Source organism: Oryza glaberrima, chromosome 12, assembly GCF_000147395.1.
Source record: "Oryza glaberrima chromosome 12, OglaRS2, whole genome shotgun sequence".
NCBI lineage: Eukaryota > Viridiplantae > Streptophyta > Magnoliopsida > Poales > Poaceae > Oryza > Oryza glaberrima.
The window spans coordinates 9,455,438-9,468,935 of record NC_068337.1 but is presented as its reverse complement, the minus strand read 5'-3'; the positions used below and the strand labels follow the sequence as shown (position 1 = coordinate 9,468,935).

Here is a 13,498-nt window from a genome sequence, read left to right as displayed (position 1 = left end):
TGCATTTCTAAAATGCTAGAGACCATGATCCATTGATGTGCGCATTCCTTTCTGATCTCCATTTGGTATATGCCACAATTGATTTATCTGTAAACGGTATGGATTTAGTATGCATTAGCACTAATAACTTGATGGAAATTAAACTGTTCATCGTTAGATCAAGTTGGTCCAGCTCCAGCAGAATTTCAAGATGTCCGGTGTTTGATTGCCAAACCTAGGAGCTTGATAGCCATACTTGCAATACACATCATACTGAACTCTGGTCAGCACATTATGCGCTGGATTTGTCATCAAACTTCGCCGCACTTTGGGGCTAAAAGTTCGTTTGCTATGCGTTACGTGGCATGCCATACTTCTGCTGATTGACTTTCTCAAATTTAGATACCAACACCAATGTTTCGTTTGAAACTTGAACAAGTTGATTTGGCACATCTAAAGCTGAAGAAGAGAATCTTAACAGCGAAGTGATAATTGCGTATGCTATGTGAGGGAAAGATCTACGATCCCTACTACTCTCTTCATCTTAAAATATAAAAACCTAGAATCATATTAGACTAGCAACCTATGTTCTTATTTTTCAGATTCTTAGTACTATAAAATGCCCCATCCAATTCTAGATTTTTATATTTTGGGATGGAGAGAGTACGGTGATTCGATTTAAACTTAAATTTTATATGAGATGAGTTAGTAAACTCTAATAAGTCTGATATTATTGTAGTACTTTTCACTAAATATGAGAATGTATTGTTAGTAAAAAATTTCAAATGTTTGACCAATTCTAATTATAAATGTCAAGTATTTATGATCTGAGAAGAAGAGAGTATTTCTTTTCTTATTCAATTACATAGAAGACGTGCACCCGTACTTTTCCTAACATGCTCTGTCAAAGAAACGCTAGGAACAAAATTTAGAGACATCACAAATTTCTACCTGTGTGTGTAATTGTAGATATTAATATTAGTATTTAAGTCGTGAGCTCATAATTTGAATCTCCAGTTGATCCCTACTATTCTCGTAACATTTCTATGAAGCCTCAAATTTACAAAAAATGAACCTTACGGTAAACCTTTTACTGGCGAGTGGCAAGGATGAATGTTCTGTTGTTCACCGAAACTTACGGTGGATTTGACTCATCGAGACTGCAAATTTTGCTGTAACAATGCAATGCAGCTGCAATCCAGTAATGTAAGCAGTAAGCGTTGTGCAACCCATGTGTTTGGCTATGATTAAGCCTAGTTTAGAGCTTAATCATGTGGTTCACCACTAAAACAGGCCTCGAGATTCCCGCTCAGACCAGACAGATTTCCTTGGTGCTCGTTTACTTAATTCACGCCGTAGCTAGGGCTTTGCTTTTTAAAAACATTTCTTTGCTAAATAAATTACAGCGCAGGCCTTTCATCAACCAACAGGAACAAGATCTTTGATCTATGCACCATTTTCAGGGAAAAGCACGCTTGATTTGATGACTAAATGGTTTTACTAAACCAAAAGTAGTTGGAAGTGAGTCCTTAATTTGAACACAGAAATTTCACGATAATTTTGTCGGAAATTTATAGGAATCAATTTTTTTTCTTAACAATATTATAAAGAATCAGCTCAATTATCGTTGCTGCAAAATTACTAAGCAATTTTTAATATATTTTTTTTGGCAATCAAGTTAGGAGTAAAAAGGAAAAATAATAATGAAACATTAGGGTTTATCAGTACTTATAAGAAAAATGATATTCGCACTTTAAGGTGAAACATATTGATAAGTATATGTTAAATATTATAAAAATGATAGATATATTTGTTAAAATATTACAGATGTTGCTATATGCTTGCGTGAGACTATACATATGTAATTATTGCTAGTAGATGATGATGTGGCATGATTGCATGTTAAACTTTAGACTTAGTGGACAACTTTATATAAAAGTATAGATACCAAAATTAACCATGACACGACCAACGTGTTGGGTAGCCGACAAAACGTACCGGGGACAGCTTTGGAAATTATGCAAAGATCCTGTCACCATTTTTCAGTCTGTGGCAAGATTTTGGTGTTAGGACAACCATATCTACCCGTAGTCACAAACTCCAAGAATGAGACAACATGGAAGTATAAAGACCCATGCTTTTGGTTGTCCCCATTTCTCCTGCAATCTTCTTCAACCAACATGGTTCAGTAGAGCACAGGGGAATAAGTGCAGCAGAAGAGCCTCATGAGAGCTTCTCAAGTTGTATGTTTGATCCTTGTGGTTGCTGCCTTGTTTGTTGCACTTGCTTCTCTACAAGCAAGTGCAGGTGAGCCGACTTGTTCCTCATTCTCGCTCTTGTCTAGGGCTTTTTGGAGTGTAGGAATTTCCCAAGAATTTCGTAGGAATTCTACACGATGTGGTTTATTTTTAACATGGAATTCTTGTGGTCCGAATGAGCCCTCTCTTTTTTCCCTTTTTGAAGTGGTTTACATTTTTGAAGCAAATGATTTGCCGCTATATATTTATGGTGAAACTTTTCTTAAATTTTTTGCATCAACTTTTGATTGGAACAACGCAGATGCCGCTGGGTTGCATGAAGAGGCCGGGGCATTCAAGAAGGGCAAGCTGCCATGGTGGTGGGACACCGATTATACACGGTCGAAACGTCGAAGGCCAATACATAACTGAACTTGATACTTCATTAGTCTTAGAAGTGGTCTCTACTGATTCATATAATCATGTATGTCATCCGGTTAATCATTGTTGTATTAGCTAAGTTAGGCTACATCGTGAAATCCCTTTTAGTACTTCGGTTTCACATTATTCTTGTTTTTATTATATTGTAGAAACTTTTCTTAAGAATGATGGATGTTAATGTTTGACATGAGGAAATGTGTGGCAAGTATGCGCAAAGCAGCCCAGGCAACGAAATTCAAGGCATAATCATTCCATCCTAATATAAGGATGACAGTAAGGTAAGATTGCAGTAAGTCATATAACCTTGATTTTATATCTGTAAATTTCTATCTTTTTTGGCCTGGAATGCCAATTTCTGTCTTGCCAGTGTCAGTGGAGTATTCAGCCTACCTTTGTCGTACCAGTTTAGCGAACTTGATGGAAGCAAAAGAATGAGATGACCACAAAGAAACATAAAGTTCAAACTATAACATCAATGAGATCACGAACATGCCGGCAACTGTAGCTCTAGTTTCTCCATGCAAGATAAGATGTACAAACCAGGCTCCGACAGTGAAAAATAGTTTGCTTAGCAAGTTTTTACACTGATCAAGAAGCTCTCTTCATAGCGATGTACAAACCACTCTCTTTGATCCATAGAGGTGTCATAGCGATGCAGTTTTTACACCATATTAGGCCTTTGGGGTAGCAGAAGGTTGTAGAACTTGTCTTTCAGGAAGAAGCTACGGCCTTTGCTGTCGATGGATTTCTTCCACCCACACCATCCACCATTCACGATCTTCTTGAGATCATCAGCACCAGTATAGTGTGGATCAAGGATGAGAAAAGCACAATCACCACTGGCTTCGTTGTAGTCAACTCCTAAAAGGGTGTAAGCCAAGACTCCACCACCTGCATTAGTTTGGGTCAGGATTTCAGCACATAATTGACCCAAAACTATTTGAAGACAACCATGAATAACATCACGTCAGGGTTTCAAATGTTTCTTTGACGTGAAGAGCAGGGAGGAGATGAATGCATTCTAGTCTCAACAAGTGGAAGTGCAGGGTTCAGTTTAGAAAAAAAGTGGAATTGCACGGAAGGCAAGAATATTCATTCTAGTATTTAATATCTCGACTCAAGCAATGTTGCTGTCCACTGATGGTTGCATCATACAAGCACTAGCTAAATGTCTGTGCATTGCCACGGAAGTTAAGAAAGACAACTTAATTATATGTTGTAAAGCCTATATTATATACACAGAGAATGGATCAAAACTATCCATATTCTACGACTATCCTATACTCTCCTTTCTTTTATTCTAATTTGATATACCAACATATATGGTACTATTGCTAGATCCCACATGTCAGTTGGTAGTGGTGGAGGCAGACTCACTGCCACCACCACTACTGGCTTTTAAAGTAGTAGAGATACAATCTTGCTTGGTTAAGGCTGCGTTCGGCTCTTCTAGTTCCCATCCTCTTCTCCCTCGTTTTCCGTGCGCACGCTTCCCAAACTGCTAAACGGTGTATTTTTGCAAAAATTTTCTATAGGAAAGTTGCTTTAAAAAATCATACTAACCCATTTTTAAAGTTTTTTTTAGCTAATACTTAATTAATCGTGCACTAATCCATCGCTCCGTTTTCCTTGCAGGAGGTGAGGGTTCCCAACCCTCACCTAAGAACACAGCCGACGTCAGGTGTTAAACATGTAAAAGACTTCTGAATTTACTACTGTGTATAAACCTTCAAGTTTATATTCATTCTACATTAAGAACAAGAAATGCTGATAAACAAAAAGGAAAATGAAAGAACAAAAGGACCTGTTTCTCATCACAAAATTTAATGCTTTTTTTTGGGGGTATTTCAAACAAAATATGAATTTGAATGTCAAATTGTTAAGAACGCTACAATAATCGATATACTATGCCATCATCTTCCTTTTGGAACTTTTCATGTTGATTTAGTGCATCTACCAAAAGCCAAATTGTATGATTACACCATAAGGGTAGATTGCAGGAAGGTTTCTGTGATTGATACAAACAATAATACCAAACAAGTAGAACAAAGCACATACCAATCATCACAGGAGTTCCCTGGGTTTCAAAATGGATTGCAAGTTCTCTGCATTTCTCAGGAAGTTCATCACCAGATCTCACATTAATAACCTTGCAACTAACCTGTTGTCACATATTCTGTTAAGCTAACATGGTACATGGCATGATATCAACATAGAAAACTACATAAAGCTAACATGGAAACAAATTGCCTGGTGTCAACACAGGAAACTGCTTTAAGGTATGTGTTCTCAGATAAGTTCTGCTTCTAGTTGATCAGATTGTTAGATTCCAGAATGGTTTCAATGTGCAGCAATTTGAAATTCAGTTTAATTTAACATATAACAGGGGCAACAGAAACTGCGGAGAAATTAATTCCAAGCTACATTTACTGTGAACAATCATGCAATCTGATAGCATGACATGCCACAGAACCAACATCTAGCAATAACAAATTTATATCTGCTTTTTGCTTGAGATATAATTTGATTGTTTTTTGCTTAAAGGTATACAGGCAACACCACAAGCCAATTTGAAATAGACATTGAAATCATAAAATATACAAGATACGATATTGCATTGATAACATGGACTTCAGGTATTAACTAACAAAGCCCTCCCATTCTCAGAAAAAAAATGATCTAGATAATTGTTCATCAGAATGGAAGTAAAATAGAAACATACTCCAAGCAGTTTGTCAAGGACAAAGCTTAGTTCAATTGCTCCAATCCACTCTCGAGATCCAATAAATGATGGATCCTTGTCACCGATTTCAACAAGGACTTGCTGAATCTCCCTGAATAGGAGTCTCGAATACATGAATCAGTCTGACGTCATAATTTGTAAAGTGTAAAAAAAAGTCTCTCCAGTTGAAAGCACATATGGCAAGCTAGATTTATGTTATTAATCAACAACACCAGACTAATTGCATTTTAAGTAAAGCATACCAAAAATACCACAATTCTGTTCCGGTTTTCAAGAATACATTACTAATACTTATATCAAACAAATATAGATGTAAATGACCTGGTAATTAAGTGTGACGGTAAACAACAAGAAATGTAGGCATGAAAAATATTAGTACATACAAACCTGTGTGATGGAACATTTATAGATGAATACTGTTGCAATCTGTACCAAGACATGATAGTTTGTAGAGAACGATAAGCACATCCCCATCCCTGAAATAGAAAAATGGCCAAGACTGGTCAGAACAACAGTAGGTCAGATACAAAGAGTCTAGAAACATATGAAGAGGACACTAAACACAGTTCTAGATATTGTCCTCCAGGCATACACTGCAAAATGCTAACTGGATAATCCAAAGCAGCACAACAATATTTAGGTCTCATCCTGTAATACCAAAGTTTTGGCTTGGTGATAAGGCAAGCAACTGTGGCCAATATGGAATCTACTTTCGAAATTTAAGTGTGCTAATTACGAAGTGTCTTCCCATACTTCTGCTATTACTAGACAGTTGTGCATGAAACCTAACATCATAGTTTGAGGTGGAAGAACTTCGAATGTAAGCCTATGTAGCATGATCATGTCTAGGAGGTATCGTGTTTGTAGAGATACTGTGTTGGGCATGGAAAATAGCTCCGAAACACCACTAACACCTGTTTGACGTATGGTAGTGTTTTCATGTTCAGATACAGTTAATTTTATTGTTGCAAATTTTAAGGTGGCTTTGTCCCTCTTCGATGCAAGGAGTTGAAGAGAGATTTTTATAAGAGAAAGTAAGAATCAAAGAGATGATACTTAAAAACAAGCAGTCAAGCAGTCATGTGTCGAGCCAAAGTCATCGTATTGGTTCTGCTTGATTCAGAATGGTTACAATGATCTTTTTGAAACTACGGTTCTGTGGTGCACCAATGAATGATTACAGTTCTGTAAAACATTATTAGTGAATTTATTTCTAATATTTCGTTTATATTCCACATCAATGTCAATCTTTTTGGTAACGTGTACCTCAACTTACTACCTGTCAACATTCATATTAGGGATCTATAATCTGTTCTGAAGTTAAACCATCAATATTTTGTTGTATAGGCAGCTTGAACAAAATACTCGAAAACAAACTGTACGATACTGAGGTAAAAATATTCAGCATAGATGGAAGCCAGGCATTACATTATCATCAATACCATCATGAAGGTAATGGTAGTACTCATAGGAACCATCAATCAATGATATAATTCCTCCAGATACTGCAGTAAATAAGAAATGAAAACTCATTATCTCCCTGAAAAATATCCATAGGATTTCTAATTATGTTTAAATTAAAATATAGAGAAATTACGAACCACCACTAGATGGAATCTCTCTGTGGACATCCCGAAGCAATGATGAACCTGAACTCGATGGTGGATCACAATGAAAAAAAGAAAATTATTTTCAAAATAGAAGTGTCAAGAAACGGAAATCAATAAGCAGACATTAGACAGCACGAAATTAATTTCATTAAATCCAACATTCAAAATATTTTTATAATATACTTTTTTGTTGTTGGAAATGTTGATATGTTTTTCTATAAACTTGGTCAAACTTGAAGTCGTTTAACTTAGGGCAAAACAAAAACATCTTACATTCTAAAATGGAGGGAGTATAACATTCTAACAACATATACATATCACCATACCACTTTTTGATGCTTTCTTATCTGTCCCTCCTATGGAAAAATTTAGTGCATTTGAAATTCGTAATAAAGGACGATCTAAGGGAAGTTGTAGCCGTAAGTGCAGATTTCTTCTCAGTTCACCTGCAAATTAGGTAAAGTTCATGAAATAGATTATCTCGATGCACGCTATGCTCACTGGAAGTAATTACAAATTCTCAAAAAAATATTAGCATATAAAGAAAATTGCATACTTTGCTTTTCCTCAATCTCCCCATATCTTGTGTCATATATAGTCGTTACTGGGATTAACAGTCCAGGAGGAACAAAATGGTACGGAGAAAGCTGAAAACAAGGGCAATAACCATTTGATAAAAAAATCTTCAGAAAAAAACACTTTGCACCTGCAATCAATTTAATATAAATACCAGCGAAATCATATTAAATGATGCAAATAAATTAAAACAAAAGATACATGCACGGCAACATCCTATATATTTTCTCAGGTTTACTACAGAGATCCATGCAACCTTTATCTTTTACTTGTTCATTTGGTATTAAAAGTCCATGTTCCAAAAAAACCTTGATAATAAAAGGAATACATGTGATTACATAATGTCACACCTGTGGCATGCCTTGTACGCTTTGTTCATGACAAGTCAAAATCACTAGATGACGCGAATGTTATGATAACTTCCAGATTGATTGTGTTTGCAGTCATTACATAGCTGACACGAGATGTAAGATGTCAAACATTCAGAACACGACTACCATCTTTTAGCACCTGAGAATTATATTCAAACTAGAAACAAATTAAACACGGCCTAGAATTTTACAAGTTATCCTTGCTACAACTCTTGTTAGGTGGATTGGTGGAGTCAAAGGAACAATGCTGCTGCTGCTGCACCATCTTTAAGCATTCACACTACTGCTAGAGCATCTCCAATGCAGTCAACATGGTTCATCAAAAGAAGCATATGCGTAACACTGTGCACCCATCTAAGAGCTCAATCTTACTAAGGAAGCACAGGTGGTTATTCCCTAATGTCTGCACAAACTCACAAGAGTGACTTCATGCAGGCACGGCTAAATTAAATATGCTCCTAGAATCACATGAAGCCATGTTTTGTTTTGTACACTGCACTTAGATTGTAACATGTAAACTAGCAAATAGTTGTGCAAAAATGTAATCACGTGCACTGCATGGAAAAAATATGTGCAATTTTGTAATATCGCTTTATTTCTTTTGCACAGTGCATGTGATCATATTAGTGCAAAAAAAAAAAATCATGTGCACATATTCTACATTTACGATCTATTTTAGAACATCCTGAAATGCACCAAAAAATTTGGAAGAGCTGGGTGCCCTTGCGGTGAAAAGTTCTTGTGGTTCGCATTCCATAACTGCCGCTGGACAGCTAATTGCCTTGCCAAGCGTGGGCTAACTTATTATGTACCTGGGGTTGTTGAGTTGTGAGCTCTGATACAATAGCCTTCTTCATAATGCTCAGCTGATCAGCTAATCCTGGAATAATAAGTTCAGACACAGCAGCAGCTACAGGGAAATCTACTGAAGTGTAGCAAAGTATATCTAGCTTCAAGTTGATTGCTCTCAGGCTAGCCAATGCAGGTGCTGGCAAAAAGAACAAGAGCATATTTACTTTAAGGGAGAGTAACATTTCCTGAATTGAAGTGGACAACGAAAAAATTGTATGACATTAAGTAATGTTGAAGCATAAATAATTAAGTGTACTTCTGCACAAAGAATTTGCTTTACTAGGCAGAATGCCAGCTGCCACACCACAATCAGTACAATGGAGGGATTTAAACTTTTGAGGGCGCAAAATAAGTTCAAGAAAACAAGTACCTGGAAAGTACTCAACTGCTGGGGTGCTAGCCTTTGAGCTATTGAATGACTGATTGGACAATATGGTTATTTGAATTGCATCTGCATTCTAGCAAATAAAATTTTCAGAAAGGTGCTCACAGAATGGTACAAGAAGTCTGCATCATCCTACTATAGAATGCACCAAATATGATATATATTACTAGGCATTTTCAAAACAATATAACTTCATGTACTTCACATTTCTATACATGTCAGTCAGGCAATTTGAAATATAAACTTTCATTGCCAGATATTGAAGCTAGGTATACTTAAAATTTGATGCCTTCATGAACAGGCGAAAGGTAAGTGAACCAAGCTGACAATGTCCATACTCCACATTCCTCATTCGAGCTCCAGGAAACATATTCTCACAAGCTCACCAAGAAATAAATTTGTATCAAATTGGAACTAACAACCAATCACAACATGGAAGTATTAAGTTAAGTATCAACTTATATGGCAGGTTTAGTTGAGTCTAAGCTTACCTCTCTTGTCAATGAGAGGCTCCTCTTTGCTGGGAAGAATTTTGAACAAGATACAATATTTGCATCATACTCCTCTGTGCTTCCATTTCGAGATAAATGGGGAACAGAATTCAGATCATTGCCATGCAAGATAATAGAATAATGTGATTCACCAGGAGTTGTTCGTGGGCCTTCGATTAGGTAAGAAACATGAGGATCTCTGAGCTTAGAAGCTGTTGATTCAATGAGTGAATAAAACCTTGCTTCAATGCCTGCAAAAAGTGACACAATACATAATAAACAATTTGGAAACATTTGAATAAACATTTGCCAGAATCAAAACCATACAGATGAAGTAGGCACATCTCCAACTTTGACAACACATGAAGCAATTTGGTCCTTGCATTGCTAATAGTTTACTTAGGTCCTTCTATTCATATCATCCAATGGAAGTATTCCATCTGTTTTATTAAATGTAATGTCTTCAAGTAAACTATCATGGTGATATTTGTGTTGTACAAACCATGTGAATATTGATCATAACAAATACCTGCCTACTGAAATTTACCCTTAACACTTCACAATCCCCACATACCCTACTCCCTATTAAAAAAAACCATTCATGCAGCTTATTATACCATTTTGCTATGTGAAAGATAATCATACCAAACACAATTTGCTTGATGACATCAAGATATTTACAGCATGATCGTGCTGTACCTAAGTCTTAAGATATTTACAACATGATCGTGCATTCGTGCTACATATTTCAAATAATGCATGCAAAGTAAGAACCATCATGCTTGCACTGCAACTATCAAAAAGGATTTCAGTCTCTGAAGCTCAAGGAGAGGATCGAACAATTACCAGACGTATCATCCGAAGGAACATAGAGCGGGAGCTTCAGCAGCAACTCGCAGCGGAGAAGGCATCCCTTCTCCCACAGCAACCTCCCGGGATCATCCTCCCACACAACCTCCGTCACTTCCACCGCCTCCACCCCGTCCCCCTCAGAAACAACAAACCGAATCTCCCCGGTGCCCAATTCCACGCAGCCCCCGACCATGCCATGGCTCGCCCTCTCCCCGTACAGCCTCTCCCTCACCGCCCGGGCCAGCTCCAGCGCCCCGCCGGCATCCGCGCTCCCGACGTGCACCGCCCCCACGATGTCGAACCCCCTGACGAGCAATCCCCTGATCTCCTCTGCACGGAACCACGAGATTGTCAAGCGAGAGAGCGCACTGGATAGATAGAGGAAGGTGGCGAGTGAGGCGAGAGGGTTTTACCTGCTTCTCGCTGGAGATCGGGGGAGGAGGCGCCGTCGGGGAGGGAGCGGAGGGCGGCGGCGACGGTGAGAGGGGGGAGGAAGCGCGGGGAGCCGAGGAGCCAGCGGAGGGAAGGGGTGGGTGGGGAGACGAGGGACTTCTTCGGGCAGAGGAGGCGGAGGAGGGTTGGACGGCGGCGTGATCCGCCGGCGGTGGCTTCCATCGGCGGCACAGTCAATACGCTGCCTCACTTCCCAACTCCCAAGGCTCCCACCGTTTGCTCGCCAGTTGCGTTTCGGCTTGGGCTTTTTTTGGCCTACGGGCGGCACAGCTATGAGCTTCTTGGGACCTGAATTTTTTACATTTTGGTCCTTTTTGAAAACTTATTTTACAAATAGACTCCTGGAAAAACTTAAACCTAAAATGGTCCTTTTTGGGGCGCCAGAGTTACTGGCGCCGTACCCCAACATGGCAGCGCCAGCCATACTGGCGCCGTGCCCGTGCCACCGTGGCCCTAGGGCTGGCGTGGAGGAGCTGACTGGGCAGAAGTGGGGCGCCAGCCACACTGGCGCCGCCCCTCATACCACGGCGCCAGCATGGCTGGCGCGCCCCTTCTCTGAGGGCCGCCCCCCTAAACCCCGTGGGCCCCACCACCTTTCTTCTCCCCACTCCCATTTTCGCCCAAGCATCAGCCCGAGCTGAGCAGCAGCAGTTCTTCCCCACTCTCTCCCCCTCACCTCCCCACCTCAAATCCACTCCATTTGAATTTGTTTTTCGCGGGATTTTTTGTGGAAATCGAAGAGAAAGGTAGACTCCTCCATTCCCTCCTCTTTTTTTTCGTTTTTATTGGTTGAATTTGTAGATCGAAGGGTAACCCTAGAATCCCTTTTTTGCCCAAATTTGTGATTTTTAGCATTTGTTCTTAGGATTTACTTGTTGTAATGCTACATGTTTGCAATGTACTCATTGGTGTCATGATTTTTTTAACCATATATGTGGTAATGTTAATATTTGGATTGTTTGGTTGGATGGATGGATGAAAAATTATGGTTGAGGCATGAAAGTAATTTTAATTTGATGGACTTGATGCTAGAGCCTATAGGTTAAACTTTTAACCATTAATTATATGAAGGGGAGAAAATTTTAGTTGCATTATAGAAATTGATTATAGTTAATTAGAACTAGGTTGGGTTGTATGACGGAGTATTTGTAATATTTAGATGTGTAATGCACTAGTAAACTTGTTGATAGTTGTCGGTAGATTAAATATTTTTTTTTGGAGTAGTAGCTTTGGGATAAATTAAGTTATGCATTGGTTATAATACGTCGGTTTGGACTACGTTTAGGAATGAAGATTTAATTTATGTTGCAAATTTACATTTGATTTTTTGGTGTAGATGGATAGAATTGTTCGTGTTTACTACGGTGGTAGAATGGTGGAACCTTATGTTGGTGCACATGTTGAGTTTGAGGATATGTCATTGAAGACCATTTTATTTCCCACCCACCCAACTCTAGATGAACTAAGGTCACGAGTGAAAGAAGTTCTTGGATGGACCGAGGATAATGTGGAGATTTGTTTTTATGGGAGATACGATGTTGGTCAAGGGCATAAGTATATATTAAATGTAATAGGTCAGTTGGAATGGGAAGTTTATTTTGATTTGGTAAAAGAGTCTCAGTTTAGATCTCTAGAGGTGTTTGCATCAAAGTTGGTACGTACCGTAGAAAATTTGGATCTAAACAAATCTCCTTCTTATCATTACATTGAGAAGAATTTTGTGACATATTCTTCTCGTCGTGGAGGGGGTGCAAGTAAGACTGAGTTGGTACGAGAAGACTTGGAGGGGGAAGAAAATAAGAAGAGACCTTTGCTTGGAAATGATTTAGGGGAGGTAGGCCCATCAAAGAGACATTGCGGTAGTGATGATGTGGATGCAGCGAGGGAGATGAAAAGGGAGTTAGTACAAGAGGGGCTTGATCTAAGTGAACATTTGTCGGAGAGTGTGCATTGGTCGTTGTACGGAGGCAACCGTGAATACACGACGGAAGTAGCAAGCCAATATGTGAATCCAGATGATTACTTTTATGTCGAATTGAGTGGTGGTCACGATTCTGTCTCAGTAGAAGTCAATAGAGAGGAGGTTGACGAGGAGGCAAGTGTTGAGCAATATGATGTTGAATTTGCTGAAGACTCTGATGATGACCGTCCATTCCCTCCACTAACTAACAATGACAAGTTAGCATTAGAGGAATGTCGTGCGTTTGAGAAGGTGTTTGGGAGGAAGCCGGACATTCCTGAGTTTAGGGACCTAACACATGCCCATGGTGCAATACTAGATGGCGGCATCAACCTAGATCAGTTGCCAGAACCATTCCAGGTGGATGGTCTCAGAAAGGGTTTGGAGTTCCCATCCATGGTCGCATTGAAGCTATGGCTTCAGGAGTACGCCATCGTGCACCATCGTCCATACCGTGTTGTCAATTCTGCCGCAAACAGGAGGTACACTGTTAAATGTGAAAACCCACGGTGCAAATGGAAGGTCCATGCAACTAAGAGGTCTAGTGG

The 13,498-nt window shown here is 39.0% G+C and overlaps 1 protein-coding gene across 1 annotated transcript; it reads right to left on the bottom strand.

Moving 5' to 3' along the window:
* Positions 1-3,102: 3,102 nt before the first annotated feature.
* On the bottom strand, positions 3,103-11,228 carry LOC127757552 (probable Ufm1-specific protease). The gene is made up of 13 exons (XM_052283090.1): positions 10,951-11,228; positions 10,532-10,867; positions 9,686-9,936; positions 9,180-9,267; positions 8,770-8,945; positions 7,567-7,657; positions 7,337-7,456; positions 7,002-7,049; positions 6,829-6,905; positions 5,788-5,876; positions 5,380-5,491; positions 4,716-4,818; positions 3,103-3,548 (listed from the first exon to the last, which is right to left on the bottom strand). Exons 1-13 carry the CDS (start codon positions 11,150-11,152, stop codon positions 3,319-3,321), a joined length of 1,923 nt encoding a protein of 640 aa, XP_052139050.1. The 5' UTR covers positions 11,153-11,228; the 3' UTR covers positions 3,103-3,318.
* Positions 11,229-13,498: the final 2,270 nt, after the last annotated feature.